Source organism: Rhinopithecus roxellana, chromosome 8 (assembly GCF_007565055.1).
Source record: "Rhinopithecus roxellana isolate Shanxi Qingling chromosome 8, ASM756505v1, whole genome shotgun sequence".
Classification (NCBI taxonomy): domain Eukaryota; kingdom Metazoa; phylum Chordata; class Mammalia; order Primates; family Cercopithecidae; genus Rhinopithecus; species Rhinopithecus roxellana.
The window spans coordinates 94489881-94509748 of record NC_044556.1 but is presented as its reverse complement, the minus strand read 5'-3'; the positions used below and the strand labels follow the sequence as shown (position 1 = coordinate 94509748).

The 19868-nt window shown below is 47.7% G+C and overlaps 1 protein-coding gene across 5 annotated transcripts in view; it reads right to left on the bottom strand.

Moving 5' to 3' along the window:
• GALNT2 (polypeptide N-acetylgalactosaminyltransferase 2) overlaps positions 1-19868 on the bottom strand; it is a 218637-nt gene that overhangs the window by 72545 nt on the left and 126224 nt on the right. For all 5 annotated transcript variants that reach the window (XM_010374036.2, XM_030935466.1, XM_030935464.1 and 2 more), the window contains one exon: positions 8764-8917. In XM_010374036.2, coding sequence (XP_010372338.1) covers positions 8764-8917 — 154 coding nt within the window. The remainder of the gene's footprint in view (positions 1-8763; positions 8918-19868) is intronic.

The following is a 19868-nucleotide window of genomic DNA, read 5'->3' as shown; positions in this document are numbered from 1 at the left end:
GAAAAACGGGAAAGGTGACCTCTGCTCTGCAAACTGGGCTTACATCCCGCTGAACCTGACTCCTGCATGCAACTCTTCTACTTTCTGCAAGCTGGGGTCTGAGTTCCGAGCCTTCTGGGAACTGGTATATGACATCATCAGAAGCATAGCATCCCTACCCACTTTACAGGAGTGTGATACAGAATAAATAAAATTTTTTAATTTTTATTTTTAGAGATAAGAGTCTCACTCTGTTGCCCAGGCTGGAGTGCAATAACATGATCATAGCTCACTGCAACCACAAACTTCTGGGCTCCAGTGACCCTCCCATCTCAGCCTCCCAAGCAGCTGGGAGTACAGGTGCACACCATCACACTAGAGTAATTATTTTTTTTAAAGATGGGGTCTCACTATATTGCCCAGGTTGGTCTCAAGCTATCCTCCTGCTTCAGCCTCTCAAAGACCTGAAATGACAGGTGTGAGCCACTGTGCCCAGTCTTAAATAAAATTAATGAACACAAAAGGCTGAGCACAGGCCTTGACAACAAAAAATGCTCACGAACTGTTTTGTTATTGTGATTATTGAACAGACTTTTAAAGATTCGCTGTTAACACCACACCCAAACTCCACCAGCCCCACGTCCACAAATGCCAACAAAGCCAGAACAGCTAAGCCTAGAGAAGCGCCTGTCCCCACATGTGACACCCCGTGTGGCCTCCCATCTCCTCCACCAGGACTCTGTGGTGCAGCATACAGAGTTGGAGTTGGGCTGCAAATCAGTGTGGGAGGAGTGGGTGCTCGGGCCAGCTCCACCATGGAGCAGCGGCTCCGTCACGAGAATCTCAGGAGGCCAGCGGCGCATGTTGAGGAGACACCGCGAGCTGCTGAGAAGTACAACAAAAGGACAAGACTCCAGCCCCGTCTGGATCTCTAATCACTCCACTGGGGAGCTGTGTGGATTCCCCTAGATCTTCTGCCCCCCCCAAAAAGAAAACTCCGAGTCCCCTAATAGTTGCCTTAGCCAAAGCTTCCCTCCAAGCTGGCTGACTTAATGCTGAAAACCTTTTCTTGGCTTCAGCAATGTTTGTTCTTCCAGAATAAGAATGGGAAGTTTGGACTTTCTCTTTCCCCACAATCCTTAATCCTGATTAACCACTCTTAAAACAATTGACATCAACGCTGACATTCTAGTGAGAGTAAACAGCACAACCCAGGCCTTCAATGTCTGCCCTCTTAAAATGCCCCTAAAAACCAAATAAAAGAACACACCCTTAGGAGCTCTGACCTATGTTTTGGCTGCGTTAAAGGCAGACATTTCAAAAGTGGTCAAAATAGAGTTCTGTAGTGATTCTTCTAAACAAAGGCTGAGACACTATCATCTGTAACTGGAGTAAAAACAACATATTCTTGGCTTAAAGATAAACCGATTAGATATACAACTTGGACATACTTGTCTCAAAGAAGGTTCCTTTGTGGGGATATGGTACGGGCGGTGGTATTTCAGCTTGAGACACAAAAAGGTTTCAAAACCCCACGTTTGAAATGTAGTGGGGGCCAGGCAGAGAAAAGCTTTCTAATAACTAAACGTTGGAAACCTGTTTCTTTACCAGGCAGGTCTCGTTTTTAAAGAATTTAATGAAATAAGTGAAAAGGAATGGTGTCTAGTAGACAGGGGAAAGAAGAGAACAAAGAAAATGGGTTCCCCCCCTAAAGATTTATTGCATTTTACATATGTAAACAATTTCAAAGTAAACTGTCCCTAGTTTTCCCTAGCAGAGAGAAAGAGATTTCATAAACTTTCTGGGTTCTTCTACTTTATTTTCTTATCAGGTGCATTTCCAGGCAAAAAATCAAAACCCTCCTGGAAAGGAGTTTGGATCCCAGAAACGCTCTAGCCTGACGACACTCACTTCCTAAGCACAGCATACTCTAAAGAAGGCATCAAGGGTATGTTACCCCAGGAACCTCCGAACCAGATAACACCGGGGGGGGGGGGGGGGTGCTTCAGAAGAGCTTAAGAGAAAATGGAAGCACATGTTACCCAAGTCATTTCAGGATCTGGCTGGCCGGCCCTCCCACTGGCCTGCTGGTCAAGAGGTATCATTTCCACTCTGTATTAGTCAGCCTGGCCTGACAATACCACAGACGGGACCTTAAATAATAGACTTTTTTTCTTTTTTGGAGGCAAGGTCTTGCTCTGCCACCCAGGCTGTAGTGCAGTGCAGGCTCAACTTCCTGGGCTCAAGCCATCCTCCCGCTTCAGTATCCCTAGTAGCTGGGACCACAAGCGTGAGCCACTATGCCCAGCTGATTTTCGTATTTTTTTGTAGAGAGGGTTTTCGCTGTGTTGCCCAGGCTGATCTCAAACCCCTGGACTCAAGCGATTCACCGGCCTTGGCCTCCCAAAGTGCTGGGATTACAGGTGTGAGCCTTCTCCAGGCTGGAAGCTCAGGCCAAGGTACCAGCAGATCTGGTTCCTGGTGAAGCTTCTTCCTGGCTTGCAGGTGGCCCCGTTCTACTGTGTGCTCACATGGTAGGGAAAAAGATCTCTCTCCATCTTCCTCTTCCTATAAGGACACCTGCCCCATAGGACAGGTGCATCAGGATGGGATGGATAAGGGCGCCACCCTTTAGGATCTCCTGTAACCTTAATCACCTCCGCAAAGGACCTGTCTCCAAATACAGTCACTCTGGGGTTTGGGACTTCAACATATGAAACTTGAGGGGGGCACAATTCAGTCCACAACACATTCATACTTCCACGGCACTACTAGTCAGAGGGACAGAGACTTCTGATGGGGCCTGTATGGGCTACAAAGCTCAGGAGGTGATGGCTTTCTACCCTGCCTTTGAGGACTGGCTGATGGAGAAGGCAGGTACGACTCAGACCAGTAACAGAAAAAAACAAAAAAGCAACTCCAACATGCATTTTTTTTTTTTTTTTAACTAATGGGGGGAAATAAGTAAATGAGGGCTTGATAGGAAGCCCTGTGGCCATTTGGGCAGGACAGTTTCTTCAATGTGCCAGACCAACCTGGGCTATATGAAACATGTGGCTTCATTGGGCCCTGGTGGTAAATGCCAGGAGCACCCCACGGGTATTCTAACAACCCCCGATCCTCCACCCCCACATTTCCATCTTCGCTCTGGGTGGGTGGCACAGCTCGAGGCTGAGAACCACTGAATTAGACACTCCCCTGAGGCTCCTTTTAGCTTCACAGTTGCATCGTTTCATGAAATTATATCTCCTGATCACGGGAACACAGCCTAAAATAGTACGCAATCTACAGTGTTAGACTGTCCTCAAGTGTCAGCCGTTGGCTCCAGATTCACAGCTAAAGATCTCAATGTTGGAATCGTCCAGGGCTCAGGCCTTGGGCCCCTTCTGTCTGCATCCATTCCCTTGGGCTTAACACCCAGCCTCGTGGTTTTAAATACCATCCATACGCTGAACATTTCCAAATTTACATTCCCGCTAAGACCTTCCTCCTGAACACCAGACACATATCCCACCACCTACAAAACAGGTCCACCTACACTGAGCAGCATTAACATGTCCAAATTTCCCCACACCTGCTCCACTCACAGCCTCCCCATATCTCAGCTGAGTAGACTGCAAGTCTTCCCTCGTGCCAGCCACAATCCTTGGCACCCTCTTCCAAGCCATATCCCCTGTCCAGTCCATTAGCACATCCTGTTGGCCCCACCTTCAGAATATAGCCCACCTGACCACTTCTCACCACCACCAATGCTACTTTCCATTACCTTCTGCCTGGACAGTAAGAACAGCTTCCCAATGCAGAGAGAGAGAGAGAAAACAAACACTTACTACAAAAAAGAAACTTCAGAATTCCCATTGGTTTAATTTGCTTTTAAGTCTTGATAATTTATTTGAAATTTCCAAGCAAGAAGATTATTTTTTTTTAAATTGAGAAACCATGCAGAGATCACTGTTAGACGTGAGGGATATCCCAAATACCCTGACTGAATCATTACACATTGTAGATAGGTATCAATATCTCACATGTACCCCCAAGATAGATAGTAACTATGATATACCAATTTAAAAATACAAAAAAATAAAAATAAAAGAGATCATGCTTTCAAAACTAGGATGGGGCTGAATGCGGTGGCTCACACTTACTATCTCAGCACTTTGGGAGGCCAAGGCGGGAGAACTACTTGAGACCAGGAGTTTGAGACCAGCCTGGGCAACACAGTAAGACCCCATCTCTATAAAAACTTAGCCTAGCATCGTGATGCGCACCCATGGTCCCAGCTACTCAGGGGGCAGGGGCAGGAGAATCGCTTGAGCCCGAGAGTGAAAGGCTACAGTGAGCCGAAATTGTGCCACTGCAGCCTGGGTTGACAGAGCGAGGCCCTGAAGAAAGAAAAGAAAAAAAAAATAAGATGGGCTATCATCTTTCTAATATCTAAGAGAGCCTAATATATCCTATACATAGTATTTAGTATTTCACTCACAGCTGGCTTTTGTATGCTTCCTGATTCCATGTAAATTTCTTCTTGGTACAATATATTTTATACATCTAGAAAGGTAAATAAAGCATAGCCCAGAATTTTTTGTTTGTCTGTATGGGAGGCTCTGAAGCCTTGATTCCTTCTATCTATTCTTGAGGGTAATAAGGGATGGATTATAATGGCAGTTTTCCAGTCCTGAGAGAACACAAACACAATAAGGTTATTTGTGGCCCATCTTGAGTTCACATGACCTTTATACTTAAATATTCCCCTTTCCTTCTCCTGTATTCTTTTATTATTCTTCATATCTTGCATGATTTATTGGGTACTCAGTATATGCCAGGCACTCTGCTAAACAATTCACTCACTCAGCAAATACTTATTGAATTTACTGAGTGCCTGGAGGTGTCTGAATAACAACCCTGGATATAATAACTCACTATTTGGAGTAAAGACGAATGAAGAAAAAAATAAGTAAAATACACAGTGCGTAGGTGGTGAGGGGAACTGTGGAGAAAAATCAAGCAGGAAAGGGGGACGGGACATTCTGGAGTGACGGTCAGGGGGCTGAACTCCTAGGAAAGATGGTCAAGAGATACCTCACTGAGGTGACTCAGGGGAGGAGAAACCAGCCCATGTAAACGTGTTGCTTAATCTTCATAGGTTACAGACAGAGTAATGTTATGTCATCTTATAGATAATAAAGGTCACAGAATTAAGAACTGGAGGGTCTGAGATTTTCAACTCAGGTCTGTGGGACTCCAAACACCTCATTCTTAAGTACCCTCCACCTGTACTGCTTTCAGATTTATCACAACTAAAGACCGAATTCTACTGTGCAAGCATTTCTATAGATCAACACGAAGGGAGATACTGCAGAGACAAAAAACATTTTATATAGAAAGGTCAAATTCTGTAACAGCTCTCCATTAGATATATTGGTAGAGAAATTCAAAGAGGTAACCCAATCTTCTTAACCCGACATTCAACAAGAATGATAATTCTAGAGCTTACACTTTGAGACATTAAATCGGCTCAGCTCTAGGCATCCAATTGACTATGGATAGACTTTAATTTAGCCCAAATCCAACAAATGTGGAAGGCATCCCAGCTGCCCCTTTAACACATGCAAATGAACATGACACACTGGCTGGAACTAAAATTAAACCCACCTAAAATGTATCCCACACTGTGGGATGAATATTCAAACATCTGTTTGGACAAACTCATATTTCAAAAACTTTGAAAAAAAATATGTACATATAGTTTTGGGGACTTTGTAGGGACTTGCAAGGGAGGCAGATGAGAAAGCCAGCCCACAGGCTGATGAGCCATGAGAAAGAACACCATTCTTCTCTCAGCTCAGGATAAGTATGTAAAGATAAAATCTCGGTGGGAAACTAGCTCTTAAACCACATGGTGAAAAGAAATTCAGACCATCTCATGGAGATGTCATGCCAAGCAGTCGATTGAAGTCATCAGGGAAGATTTTTGCACTAGATTCTGCTAGACTTTATTCCCCTGAGTTTAGGCCAAGCCCTTCTTAAAAGCTATACGGACCCTTACTGGTCTTAAGTCAGTACCTCTTAATCACAGGGCAAGTTATTAACATTCTAGGCACTCCGTTTCCTCTCTGTTTATGAAGATAAGCTTCAAGCCTACCTTTAAGGGTGGTGTGGATCGTGTCGGTGGGGGCCGGAGAAGCACCTGGCATGGGCTGCTTGTCCTGGTTAGCCTGGGGATGGGCTGGACGTGGGGAAGTACACACCTGGGACCCTCTGAAAAAAGTGAAGGACCCTGTCCCCAGAAATGCACCTACATATGCACCTGCGATCTTGCACACAGCTTCGGCCTCAATGCTTTCACAACATCCCAAAGTCCACGCATGGCTCCCTGGAGGTCCTTGGACACCAGCTTGTCACCCCTTATTTTAGATACAGTATTTAACAGTTATTCAAGCTGACTTTAACCAGGACAGCATAAGGACTGAGTAGAGCTGGCTTTAGAAAAGAAATTAATGGATGACAGGAAACATTAATCAAAGACAATCTTTTGGAGTGGAGTTAGGAAAATGATGAGATTCTTAACATTATATAAGATATGTACATTTAGATATACTCATATGTATCGGATATTAACAAACACACACACATAAACACTTTTCCCTGGCCCTAAAAAAACTGTAAAGCTACATATTTCTTAAATATGAGCCGGAATAGGTGAACACAGCTGACTAGAACCCAAAGAAAACTGTTAAGAAAGGAAGCTCCTGGAAGTTAACTGGCATCTACACTGTCCATAAAGTTCCTTGAGAGTAGAAGAGAAAAACCCTGTCTCACTGTATACAGTGTGTGTGAACATAGCTTCACTGGCCGTTTGTCTCTCTCCACCTCTGCCTCCTCATCAGTCCCTCAAACTCCTGCCCATGAAATTAGACCCTTGCTGGCTCTCTGGAAGCCCCATGCTTTCCTGGTAGGGCTTCTGCACTTCCTTCTTCCTGGGTGTCCCCAACCAGTTCATTCCTCCTGGGACCTGTCCTGACCCTCCCATCCTCCTGAGTACCTCAAAAGCATTCATGCAAAGTAGACTGTCCAACCCCCCGAGCTACACGACCTCACTTCCTGGTGCACCTGCCATCCCTAGCAGTTGGAATGGGGCCAGATTTTTCTGGCTGAAAGTCTAAGATCCGAGCACAGAGTCTGACATATGGTAGATGTGTAATCCATATTCCATTCACTGATGAATGAATGACTCTAAAGGTAACTAAGCAGGAAGATATACCAAGCACCCAGGAAAACAGCTGCCTTCAAAATGCAGCTCCTTATTTTTTAATAATCTGAAACAAGACTAATTCACTAAGAATTCCAATGTGAATGGCCTCCCAATCAAGGTTCTTAACAGCAAACCTTACAAGTATAGGATGACAAGGAGGATTACGAATACCACTTTCCTGATAAGTGGTGACAAATACTGTTTTTAAAATGCCTAGCAACCTCCTGAGCTGAGCTTTATAGACCCCGAAGTACCCTCCACCCTCAAGATCTCTAAAGAATAAAAAGGGGTGGGAGTGGTGGCTCACATCTGTAATCCCAGCACTTTGGGAGGCTGCTAGCACTTTGGGAGGCTGAGGTGGGTAGACCACTTGAGGTCAGGAGTTTGAGACCAGCCTGACCAACATGGTGAAACCCCGTCTTTGCTAAAAATACAAAAATTAGCCAGGTGTGGTGTCAGATGCCTATAATTCCAGATACTTGGGAGGCTGAGCCTCAAGAATTGCTTGAACCCGGGAGGCAGAGGCTGCAGTGAGCTGAGATTACACCACTGCATTCCAGCCTAGGCAAAAGAGAAAGACTCTGTCTCAAAAAAAAGAAAGAAAGAAAGACAAGAGAAGAGAAGAGAAGAGAAGAGAAGAGAAGAGAAGAGAAGAGAAGAGAGAAGAGAAGAGGAGGAGGTCAGGAGATCAGTGGCTCATGCTTACAATTCCAGCACTTTTGGAGGCTAAGGTGGGAGGATCACTTAACACTAGGAGTTCAAGACCAGCCTGAGCAACATGGCAAGACCTCACCTCTACCAGAAAATAAAAATAAAAATAAAAATATTTAAATAAAAAAATAAATATTATCTGGGTGTGGTGGTAAATGCCCATAGTCCTAGCTACCTAGGAGGCTGAGATGGGAGGACTGCTTGAGCCAAGAGTGAGGTTACAGTGAGCTATGATGGCGCCACAGCATTCCAGCCTGGGTGACAGAGTGAGACCCTATCTCTAAAAATACAAAGAAAGATGTGGACAAGAGCCTTTCCTGCAGTATAGGATGTGGAGAGGTGGCATCCGTCCCTTCTGTGTTTCTGCTCAATTTAACACCTACTGTGCTGGGTAGTTCACTTCTCCTTTCTAATCTCTAGAGCATTTCCAATAAAAGCTGTCCCAATAAGCAGGAATTTAGATTTTCTTCCTCCAAGGTTGGGAACAATGACAGATTTTGCATTTTTGTGAATGGATCAGAAAAATAACAAGTGATCAGTAAATATAAATAAAGCCAGTCACACAACTCTTTCTGACTTCCAAGCTCTGGCCAGAAACCCACAGCCTCCGCACACTGCCACAGGGCACCTAAAACTAGAACTGAATCTAGAACCATCCTTCCACTAACTGTGGGTGAAGTTCCATTGCCATACACCTCAGGATTTTTCCTAGTTTTACAACACACATTCAATTTCCCAGAGTAATGGGGAAGTTCTGGCACCACAGGTGAAAGCGACATACTGGTTTCTGTGAAAGCAAATGAAGCTGGTGGGGTACTTACTGGTCATGCCGGGTGTCAGGGATGGCTCTGTCCATTCGCAGCTTATCACTCTCCACTTGGTTGAACTTGTTGCGGGCGTAAGGGTCCTGCCCGGAGCGGACCATCGTCCCTCCAACATAAGCTTCCTGGTTAAAGTCTGGCCACCGTACTTTCCCTAAAAAGAGCAGAGCAGAGGGTAGGGATGAGGGAAAATGTGATCAAGTGCTCATCACAGAGACTGCAGTAAGTGTTAACTCAAGAAATCACATCCGTGGCTTCTTCACATAGTGGCCATTTTGAAAAAACTAGCTGAAAACAGCACAAGCAAGCATCATCCTGTCTACAAGCCAGAGAACAGGAAATTGCAGGTTTGCCGTTTACAGCGTGAAAGTTAAAGGCTTGGCGTACAGGCATCTGTCCAGTGAACAAAGTAAAATCAAAGTACCCATAGCTGGCATCATTCGTGTTCTCTATAGAAGGAGATATTCTCAGCTTGTCCCACCTTTCCAGGGATTATAACGTTGACATTATCTCAGGTAGGGTGAAGAAGATCGTCTATAAACTACACATAAGGTATTCCATCATGTAACATCAGGTAACACAAAAATAAATGTTTATACAAAAAATAACCCCTAAGAACAGGATATCAAAACGCCCTCTGGTGAGACCTTGTCAAGGGGTCCTCTTTGCAGCTGTCAGTATGCCTGACCCCACGGGCAGAAAGTGAAGGATGTGGCTCCCAGAGGTGTCCCCAAATGCACAGCAGGGGCCTGGCCATTCCTAACACCCACATCATACTTGTTCTCTTCCTGGAAGGAAGGAACCCAAGGCAGCCTGCCTGTCCCCTGGCACTGGCCTGAACCCTAGAATGCCAGGCACAAGGTTCTCCAAGAACACACCACTGCACTGAGGAGCCCTACCCTAGGGTAGAGGCAGTGGTGGTGACCAAGGAGCACTGAGGGGAGAGCCCTGCTGGCGAGTGAAGTCAGGATGAGCCCAGGTGTAATAAAGGCAGAGCCAGAAAAAAGCACGAAGGCAGGACGCTCAAACAGCAGAAGAAAGGTGGAAGGAGAGGCAGACTTGAGGCAAGGAGAACATATATGATTCTGGTTAACCTGGGTTTCAATCAAGCACCATTCACTTTGCTACCTATATGATCTTGGATATGTTATTCATTGTTTGAAATTAAGTTTCCTACAAAATAAGTAAACAGAATAACAAAAGGTTCTTCATGAGGACTTAATGGCCTATGATGTTCCATTTCATAGACATGACAAACTAAAAAATAATAATAAACACCACCAACAATGCTGTTCACATGAAACTCATACATTTTCCAGTGGCTGGAACTGCCATGAAGAAACATAAGGCTGTTATGGGGGTAGGGAGCACAGGGTTCCTATTCTTTATGGGGTTGTCTGGTAAGGCCTAACAAGATGATTTTGAGCAGATACTGAACAAAGGCAGGGTGTGGACATGCAGCTCTCCGGGAGAATAGGGCACTGCAGTGCAAAGGTCCTAGTGTGGGCATGAGCATGCCCATTCAGGAACCAGCCAGGAGGCCAGTGTGATGAAGGAGCATGCAAGAGCCTGGCCGTCAGAGCCAACATTGGAGAGGGGAAGGCAGGGCTGCTGGCAGCTACATGGAACAGGGAAGCAAGGGGGAGACAGCTCTTCTGCAGCATGTCAACTCTTGGATCATGCAGCTGACCCTGAAAACACGGTATGATAATAGCATGTGTACCTCCGTATCTACTTTCCCAACAGAAATCCCTCATTACACAATTGAAGGACCACTGTGTTCCTTTCTCTATTTCAGAGATGAGGAAACTGAGAATCAGTTACATGTAATTTGTTCAAGACAGAAGAGTAAATTTTCTATCTAAAAGCTCATCTGCTTCTTGTTGCAACTGTCCTGCGAGGTCAGAACCCCCATCTCATCACAGCTGGTTGCCGTGGAAATGATGCTTAGAGGGGGTCACAGAAGCCTGGCCTCTCAAACAGAAAATCAGTTCCAAAACCCACGAGCTTGGCTACAGCAATGATACCACGGCCCCAATAAACAGCTGCCTGTGGAGCCGGCCAAGGTGTCAGCATTTTCTTATGCCTCAAATAAAGTGTTTCCAAAACGTTTTACTGGAAACATGTGTTCCATGCAAAGCCTATCCTAAAAACACTGCCTTCACCCTCATATATTTTCAAGGATGAGAAGAAAAATAACACCCACCTGTACTCAAGAACGAGCAACTTCGACTCCTCGCCAGTGAGTTTATCCTTTCACAGACTAATACAAAAGAGGCTTTGAAGCCTTTGTTAAAATCGAAACCAGCAGCACCTACGGCAGAATTCCAATGAGCTGGTTCTAACAAACGTGTTTAATGTCCTGTATACCCTGCACCACGGAACTTTGAACTATGGAATAAAGAACCATGACGGAGTCCCATGCACAGCCAGAGAAGAGACCGCCACCTGAGAGAGGTTTCAACCTACCATGTAACTCTTACAGCCTACTTGCTTCTCACCGGTGTGCTGGGGACAGCAAGGTCTGAGGACTCTGGTTGGTGTGGACCTGTGTGCAAGGAGAGCAGTGGCCATGGGACAAGGCCTCTGCAGAGCTCCTGAAGCTTCCATCCCATTTCCACCCAAACATCTTTTTGTGCTCTCACATCCCCACCGCACTTCTGGAATTAGACCATCACAGCACAGGGTTTGCAAGACATCTAATGCCAATCAGTCACAGGGTGGCTCAGACCCTGGCCTGCGGTGCATGCCAGGTGACTCCACGTGAGGTGTCATGCTAGATCCTGCAGGGAGAATCAGTACACACAGGCCCGTGACCCATGCTGTGGACTTCATGTTCTAGGAGATGGAAGGAGACAGACAAGAATCAAATGATTGTACTAGGCTGGGTGTGGTGGTTCATGCCTGTAATCTCAGCACTTTAGGAGGCTGAGGCGGGTGGATCACGAGGTCAGGCATTCGAGACCAGCCTGGCCAACATGGTGAAACCCTGTCTCTACTAAAAATACAAAAAATTAGCCGGACACGGTGGCAGGCACCTGTAATCCCAGCTACTCGGGAGGCTGAGGCAGGAGAATCGCTTGAACCTGAGAGGCGGAGGTTGCAGTGAGCCCAGATCGCGCCACTGCACTCCAGCCCGGGCGACAGTGCAAGACTCCGTCTCAAAAAAAAAGAATCAAATGACCGTACGAATAAATGTATCAATAAAAACTGAACTAAGTGCTCTGAGGGTGAGAAATGAAGCATCTAACGGAGGAATCTTATCTAGACTGGGAAACCAGGGGTGGTTTCCCTGCAGAAGGAATATTTGTGCTGAGATATGAATCATGAGTAAAAAATGAACTAGGAGAAGCCCTTAAAACCTCAGAAAAATAGTATCTTTCTTCAGTACCCAAAGACTACATGAGCCTACTTAGCGGTACCCTGCCACACCCCCTTCCTTTGACACAGGAGCATCTTCAACAGGACCCTGGTGTGGGCTCTGCCTTGCCTTGCGGCAAACTCCCCAAGACACACCGCCGTTTTACTAGAGACAGACTACCAAGAGTATTTCTTTCATAAAAGCTTAGCAGTACTGGAATACTACAGGGGCTTTCAAGTTTGCTTGACAATGACATACATTTAACACTGTGACCCAGATGTCACAATGCAAACATACACACCCAACTGACACAAAAGTCTCACAATGCCAAACCTGCCCTCACTATATGTGATGAACACATCTATTTTTGCTTTAGGTATCTCTCGAAACTGGCTTCACCACCTAATAATGGGTCACAACCCATAATTTGAAAAACGCTAAGCTAAAGAACCATTACTAAAATTGGTTATTTCTGTACTATATAGAATTGCTAGGTTGAAGCCACTCCTGGAGGCAAAGGCAGGAAAATCCATGGAGAACAAGATTTGTAGAGAGCACATGCGCCCCAGCCCAGCCCCAAGCAGACAGGGACGCGGTGAGAGGTAGAGAGTGGGGTTATGAGTTAGAGGTTAGAGAGAAACGGCCACAAAACAACCAGCAAAACGTCTGAATATATCACTTTCCTAAAAATATGACATCCGTACATCATCTTGTGCTTTTACCATCGCTTTAAAAATCTTTAAAAATAGTTCTGGAAATTAAAGAGCTTTAGAAAATAAAAATATATGAGAATCTCGGGAAAATGGACTTGGCTAAGCAGAAGCAGCTGATGGAAAATACTTCAAAGATATAACATTTTACATGAGGAGGCAGAAACTAGCTTCATCACCCAAGATGACAGGAAAATAAAACATACATTTAAATAACATGAGAAAGGTATTTAAATAACATGAGAAAAGAAAGACAGCATTACCCTAAGAAGGGCTGTGAAAACAGTTTGCTTATTAAATAAGGTTATGAAAATATTTTTGATGAAATTTCTTTCCAGAAGATAAATTTCTCTTAGATGTGATCTTTGAAACCAAAGAAGGAATTGTTTGACCTTACCAGCCTTGAAACTCCTGATTTGGTGAAAATGAGAAGCTTACAGCTGATTATTCTGCAGACAGAACAAGTCACCTGTCTGCAACCCCATGCCGACCTACCTGAGCTGGAATGAGGACTGCACTAGTCCCAGCCAAACCCTCAGGCAGTCCCACAGACTGCCCTGCTCCCCACATGCATGGCCATGTCCTTTGAGAAGCACTCCGCCCACAAGGGTCTCGCTGTCCTGGGCTGCTGTCCTGCACACACTACTTCTCATATTCTCCTGGGCTGCTGTCCTGCCTGCACCACTCCTTGTATTCTCCTGGGCTGCTGTCCTGCCCCTGCCACCCCTTGTATTCTCCTGGGCTGCTGTCCTGCACACACCACTCCTCGTATTCTCCTGGGCTGCTGTCCTGCCTGCACCACTCCTTGTATTCTCCTGGGCTGCTGTCCTGCCCCTGCCACCCCTCGTATTCTCCTGGGCTGCTGTCCTGCACACACCACTCCTCGTATTCTCCTGGGCTGCTGTCCTGCCCCTGCCACTCCTCGTATTCTCCTGGGCTGCTGTCCCGCACACACCACTCCTCGTATTCTCCTGGACTGCTGGTCCTGCCCGCGCCACTCCTCACATTCTCCTGGGCTGCTGTCCTGCCCGCACCACTCCTCGCATTCTCCTGGGCTGCTGGTCCTGCCCCTGCCACTCCTCATATTCTCCTGGGCTGCTGTCCTGCCCGCACCACTCTTCGTATTCTCCTGGGCTGCTGGTCCTGCCCGCGCCACTCCTCACATTCTCCTGGGCTGCTGTCCTGCCCGCACCACTCCTCGTATTCTCCTGGGCTGCTGGTCCTGCCCCTGCCACTCCTCATATTCTCCTAGGCTGCTGTCCTGCCCGCACCACTCTTCGTATTCTCCTGGGCTACTGTCCTGCCCGCACCACTCCTCGTATTCTCCTGGGCTGCTGGTCCTGCACACACCACTCCTTGTATTCTCCTGGGCTGCTGTCCTGCCCCTGCCACTCCTGGTATTCTCCTGGGCTGCTGTCCTGCCCGCACCACTCCTCATATTGCTCCAGGCTCCCCTTCCCACCCCGGTGAAGACGGAGCTCCTCACCTCACAGACTTAGCGTCGCCCGCAGCACCCCAGCATTCCACATGCACAGCCCATAAGCACCTGTCAATGGCTTTACTACTGAGGGGTCGCGTCCTGGGTCGAAGGTACCGGAGGCTGACCGTGAAAAGGAATCCAATCCTGCGTGTGACTGGGAGGAACGCAGCTTCGTGTTAGTTCTTACACATCTCATAGCTGCGTGCCGATCCAGCCGCATCTGAGACATGCTGTGGTCGTGCGCCGGACGCTCACTCCTACGCCTCTTTTGCTCATTTGCAGGCATTTTTTAAATGTGTTCCACCGCAAAGCCTGTCAGCCCTTCCGAGTCTGCCTACCCTATCAGTCAGATCCCTGGCTGGAGCACGGGGGAACAGAGGGTGCGGAGCTGGCCAACGGGGGTCCAGGCCAATGCTGTGTCACCGATTAGGATTCAAGGACTTGAGCAGAGGAGGAGCCAAACACGCACATACGCACGCGCGCAAACACACAGCACAAAATCCAAGCATGAGGGTGAGCCTGGCTCACTGACTCCCTCTGACACTCTGGTCTGTATAAAATGGAAATAATATTCCACTTCTGGGGTTGTTATAACAACTAAATGAGATGACCACAGCAAAAGTCCTACACTACTAACTCCGATATAAATTCACTGAGAGTTACAGGCAGAAATGATGACAAACAGAATGCCCCGGCCTCTCTGATGTAACCCCCTATGCCCTTACCCAGAAAGCACTGCTGGGAACCACCCAGCCACCAGGCGCTCTGTGACACCCATGAGGGGTGTCCCACTCTGCAACTGACCCCGGGAGGTGAGCAGGAAGCATAGAGGGAATCCCTGCCTTCTTCTCGGGGTTCCTGTGGGCTCTGCCTAGGTGAGCAGGGGTGCGGACCTGCGGATGCACTGAATTCCTGCCCTGCCTCACCCACGAGTACCTCTCGCCCTCCCCACAGTGCTGTGAGAAGACAGAAGATGGGGCCAGTGGATGATTTCACCTACGTTTACACTTGTATCCTTCCATTTCCATCTGCTGCTCCCAAGAAACACCTGGAAATAATAACTCAACGTCACTCTCTGCTTGTTTCAGGCAGGGGGAGATCTGAGACAGGTCCCATGTCAGGTGGAGTGGGGAGGAAGAGAGGCTTGCTCTGAAGCCAGGGGTTGTTAGCGCTTGAAAGAGGAATAGTCTGGACATAGCCCACTTTCCAAAATGGAAATGTCAGGGGCCTACTCTAAGAGAAAATTAGTTTTACTATCAGTCATATCATGATCAGTTAGGTCCTTACGTTTTCCACTTAAGCTGTTTTTAACATTCCTTGGCGGTACTGGGTCTGAGAAACCCCAGGACTGTGCAGAGACAGGAAGCACCAGCCCTCTGCCCCTCACCTGTGCATGTCATGGGCACCTTCTTTTGCCATTTTCTCCTGCTCCCTGCATCACCCAGAGGGCTACTGAGGGCCACAAAGCCTCTGGGGGCTCCCACACAGATGCCGAACTTCTCCTGCTCAGTGGGGATGGTGTGAAGAGAAGCGGGACCTGCCTGCTGACAGCAGCCTGTGTGCTGGACGGGGCGAGAACGCAGGAGCCTGTGTCCCCGGGTGGAGCTGTATCTTCTCATCTCCTGGCGAGATCCAGACCCACCCTCTCTCAATCCTAGGGTTAGAAGAATACTAAAGGGATGTCTCGCACTTGCTGTCCTGAGGAATGTATGGGTGACCTAAAAAGACAGAGGTTTTATTTTGGGTCTTAATTTTGGAGAAAAACAGTCCACCACCCTCTATTTCCCCAAGTTGAACAGAACAGCCCAGTACAGTGAAAATGCCAAGCCCGAGCAAATGTACAGAAATTAACAAACGCCTCACTGGAAAGACCCACCATCCAATAGTGCGGAGGAGATGGGATAGCTCCATAACCAAAGTCAAGGTTCCAAGAAAGCCCCGGAGAAGGGGCACTGGGCCTGGGTCTCGAAGCGTGAGCAGGAGCCTGCCAGATGCAGGCGGGATGTAACGGAAGACACCTGGAGACAGGGAGACCCAGTAGGGAGGGATGGCAGGTGGGAGGTGAGGGGGCCCTGTGCCCAGTGGCTGCAAATCCTCTAGCCCGGGCTGAAGTACTCAAACCTTACTCATCACATTCTAGAGCACACAGGATATTTGGAAGCAAATGAGTGCTGATCCACTTCACACTCTAGGAATGTGCCTCTGGCTGTGGAACAAAGGATGCTCAGACGGGAGACGAAAGCGAGGTGGCTGAGTACCCCGGTGCAAGTGTGTACAGCCCAGTGCACATCTGCCCCTGCTCATGAAGGCCCTGCCCCTATCTGAGGATGTGTCCCCAGCCAAATGGCATGTCACCTCCAAGCCAGCCCAGCCCCTGCAAGCCCCAAACCCACGTCCAGGTCTCTGCTCACCTCCGGCCTGCGTGGCCAGCAGTGCCTCCCCAGCATTTCCTCCTCCTCCAGGAGGAGCCACCGTGGAATCTGTGGCGGGGCAGGCACAGCACCTCTCAGGAAGGCTGTCCTGCTTCCACTAACCTGGCTAACACTGCATTACTGTTTTGTCAGTCCCGTCTGCAACCCCAGAAGTTTTACCTGGGAACCCTTACTAAACCTGCTCTTCTCAGCCACGCCCGCACCACCGACGCTGTGCATACTTACAGATAAGATGGGGCCACTGTGATGTTGTGTCTACCCCTCCTGCCGGCTGAGCTGCCTCTCAATGTGGCTACCTCCTCCAGGAGCACTCCCTGGGGTCCCCAGTCGCTGCCTCTCTGCACCCTCTCTCATTTCTTTCTCCTCTTTCTGCAAGCCTCTTCCTGCCCGCTCACACAGAGCTCCATCCCAACCACAGCTTTTCTAAAACCCTCTTGCCAGGGGGCCTTGTAAGTGCTTCCACTCTTCTGTCTAATAACTCGAAATTCCACTGAGGCTAGAGCTCAAGTTTAACCACATCTAATTGCCGCTGAACACAGGAACAAACACAGAGACAATGGTGTTTGTTCCTACTCTGCCGGCACCTCAATGACTCCCAAGTCACTCCCCAGAAATTAGAGCCACCTCTCGGGTTCTGGCTGTGCCCTCTCTGTCTTGACCTTGGTCTGGACTTGGAGACACATTCACTGAAAGCCATTTAAAATGAGTCCTGTCACTCTCCACCTGACTCAGGCTTCAATATCCTTCTAACCTTGTTTGCTGTACCCTTTTCAGTTTGGAGATCAAGTCTGGACAGAGAAGATGGAGGCCCAATGGGAACGGGCAGGCTCCGCTTCCTCTCACTGCGTAGCTGGGATGCTCTTCTAGCTCTCTCTCCTCCCCTTGTGTTCACAGGCCTATGCTTGTCATCTCCAACACTGACCCCTCCGCACGCACTGGAATCGGCTGCCACAGCTCTCTCTGCTCCCCATGGTGGAGGGGGGCCCAGCCCGGAAGCTGCTAGGCAGTGCACTTCAGTAATGAAAATGAACATCCTGCTAAGCCCTATAGGTGTTCCCGCAACTTGTTCTGACACTGTTCCCAGAGGCCTGCGGCACTGTGGGGAGAGTGTCCCTCCTCTCCTGGCCACCTTGCAGCTGCATCTGATGTCTGATAGCAAATGGAGGCCACTCCATTTGAAGGGCTGGGCTAACGGCAAGAGGAAGCGAGATTCCTTGCCTACTACCTTTGGAATGACGGCCCTAAGGCCTTCCCTTCTTATCCCTGTAGCCATGAAAAACAATGTACACAGTCAGAGAGGGGATGAGCCCAGGTTAATTGTTCTGCCTCTGGGAGAGAAGGGCCAGGACCTGGACAGACAGAGCAGACCTACGGTGGCCTGACAAGTCCTGGCTCTGGACTCGTGCAGGAGAACGGGGTCCTAAGGCTGGTGTTGGAGGAGAAATTCCTGCCACTTCTGTCTGCCGGTCCATTCTGCAGGACACATCCCTGCCCACTGTCCTGACTCAGCCACTACCCGGCCACTGCTCCCTGGGTTACACAGACTTCAGGCCTAGCAATTTTTTCTTTTTTTTCTTCCTTATCTTTGACTTAGGTGGCATGCCTCCCCGCTGGTACTCTTCATCACACCTGCTACCGTTCACGGCACAAGGTTTTGCGCTTTGGTACTTCCTTGGGTACAGAGTTTCTTCTACCTCCTGTAACCCATCCACCAGCCTCTGAGTTACAGTTACCTTTTCAGAATCTGTTTTCTCCTGGTTTCGTTTTGGGAACTTTTCTCCCTATCTTATCGAGGCTGGAGAGCAGCATGGCATCCCTCGAGCAGAGAGTGGCTGGCGACTGTAACTGCACGGTCCATGGTGCCTGGGAGTGGAGGCCGACCGAGCACAGGCACTGAGGCCCTGGGAGGGGTGCTCGGGGCCCCGCCAGCATCAGCTCTGTGGCTGACACTCTAGGACCTGGCTGTGGCCTGAGACACAGCCAGACAGGGGTCCTAAGTGTCACTCAGGACACCATTTCCATGGGACAGTTCATTCTGGGATCCTAATAACCAATCCTCAAGTGAACTTTTTGAAAAAGACGCTTTTATCATCAGGGGACGACTTGTATTTGGATGACTTGTTCAAATAAACATTGGTTTAAAATAATGCTACCATTCCAAACAATGCCACTTCTTTCTTAATATTTTTGTTTTTACTAAACCTCATATTTGAAAAAAAAAAAAAAAAAAAGATAGAAACCTATTAAACTGACCCTTCAAAGAATTAACATCACAAAGCACATGAAGACCCAGGCACACAGAGGCACATGCAAACCCCAGCACAGACAGGCATGTGCACACCCCAGTACACAGAGGCTCACGCACAGGCACATGCACAAATGCGGTCTCTAGAGGACTCTCAGTTGCGATGTCCTTCAGCAGCAGATCATAACGTTCTGACATATGTTCCTGGGCAAAGAGCTGTCATCTACCACCCGCAGGTGTACAAGGGGAGGGGAGGGATCTTCCTGGATGCAGGTCCCACCGTGCAGGAAACTGAGAGTCTCAGTGGATTCAGGCTACAGGAGGCTTCAGGATTCTGTACAGGTATTCAGTGTTGTACTGCAACTCTTCATTCAAATCCTCCCCAGGAAAGACAGCTTAAACAAATGTAAAGCTACCCTACGTAAAACAGAGCAACCGCTGGGAAAGCAGCCAAGGAAGGAAAACAGAATGTATTTAATATCAAAGGACAAGGCTCTCAGATTTATTTTAACCTCTTGCTTGATCTCAAATTGAATGTAATTTTACTGTGCTTAAAAGGAAAAAAAAATCCTAATATTCTTCCTCTAGAAGGTCATAATGCTACACCATGAAAGAAAAGACGAGGGCTAGGCCAGGATTACAAACAAATAGATCCATTTCAATTACAAAGGCCCATAAATTATGCTTTAGTATTTGTCACTGGATATCTGGTATCACAGGAAATTGTCTTCACCTGTGAGAAACCATCTCTTGAAATAAGGAATCCCACACATCCATGATTAAAGATAAAAAAAATCAGGAAATCCAAAGAAGTGATAAAATGTTATTTAAAAGAAAACCTAAGAAAATATCAGATGTTATAGAGGAAACAGTTTTC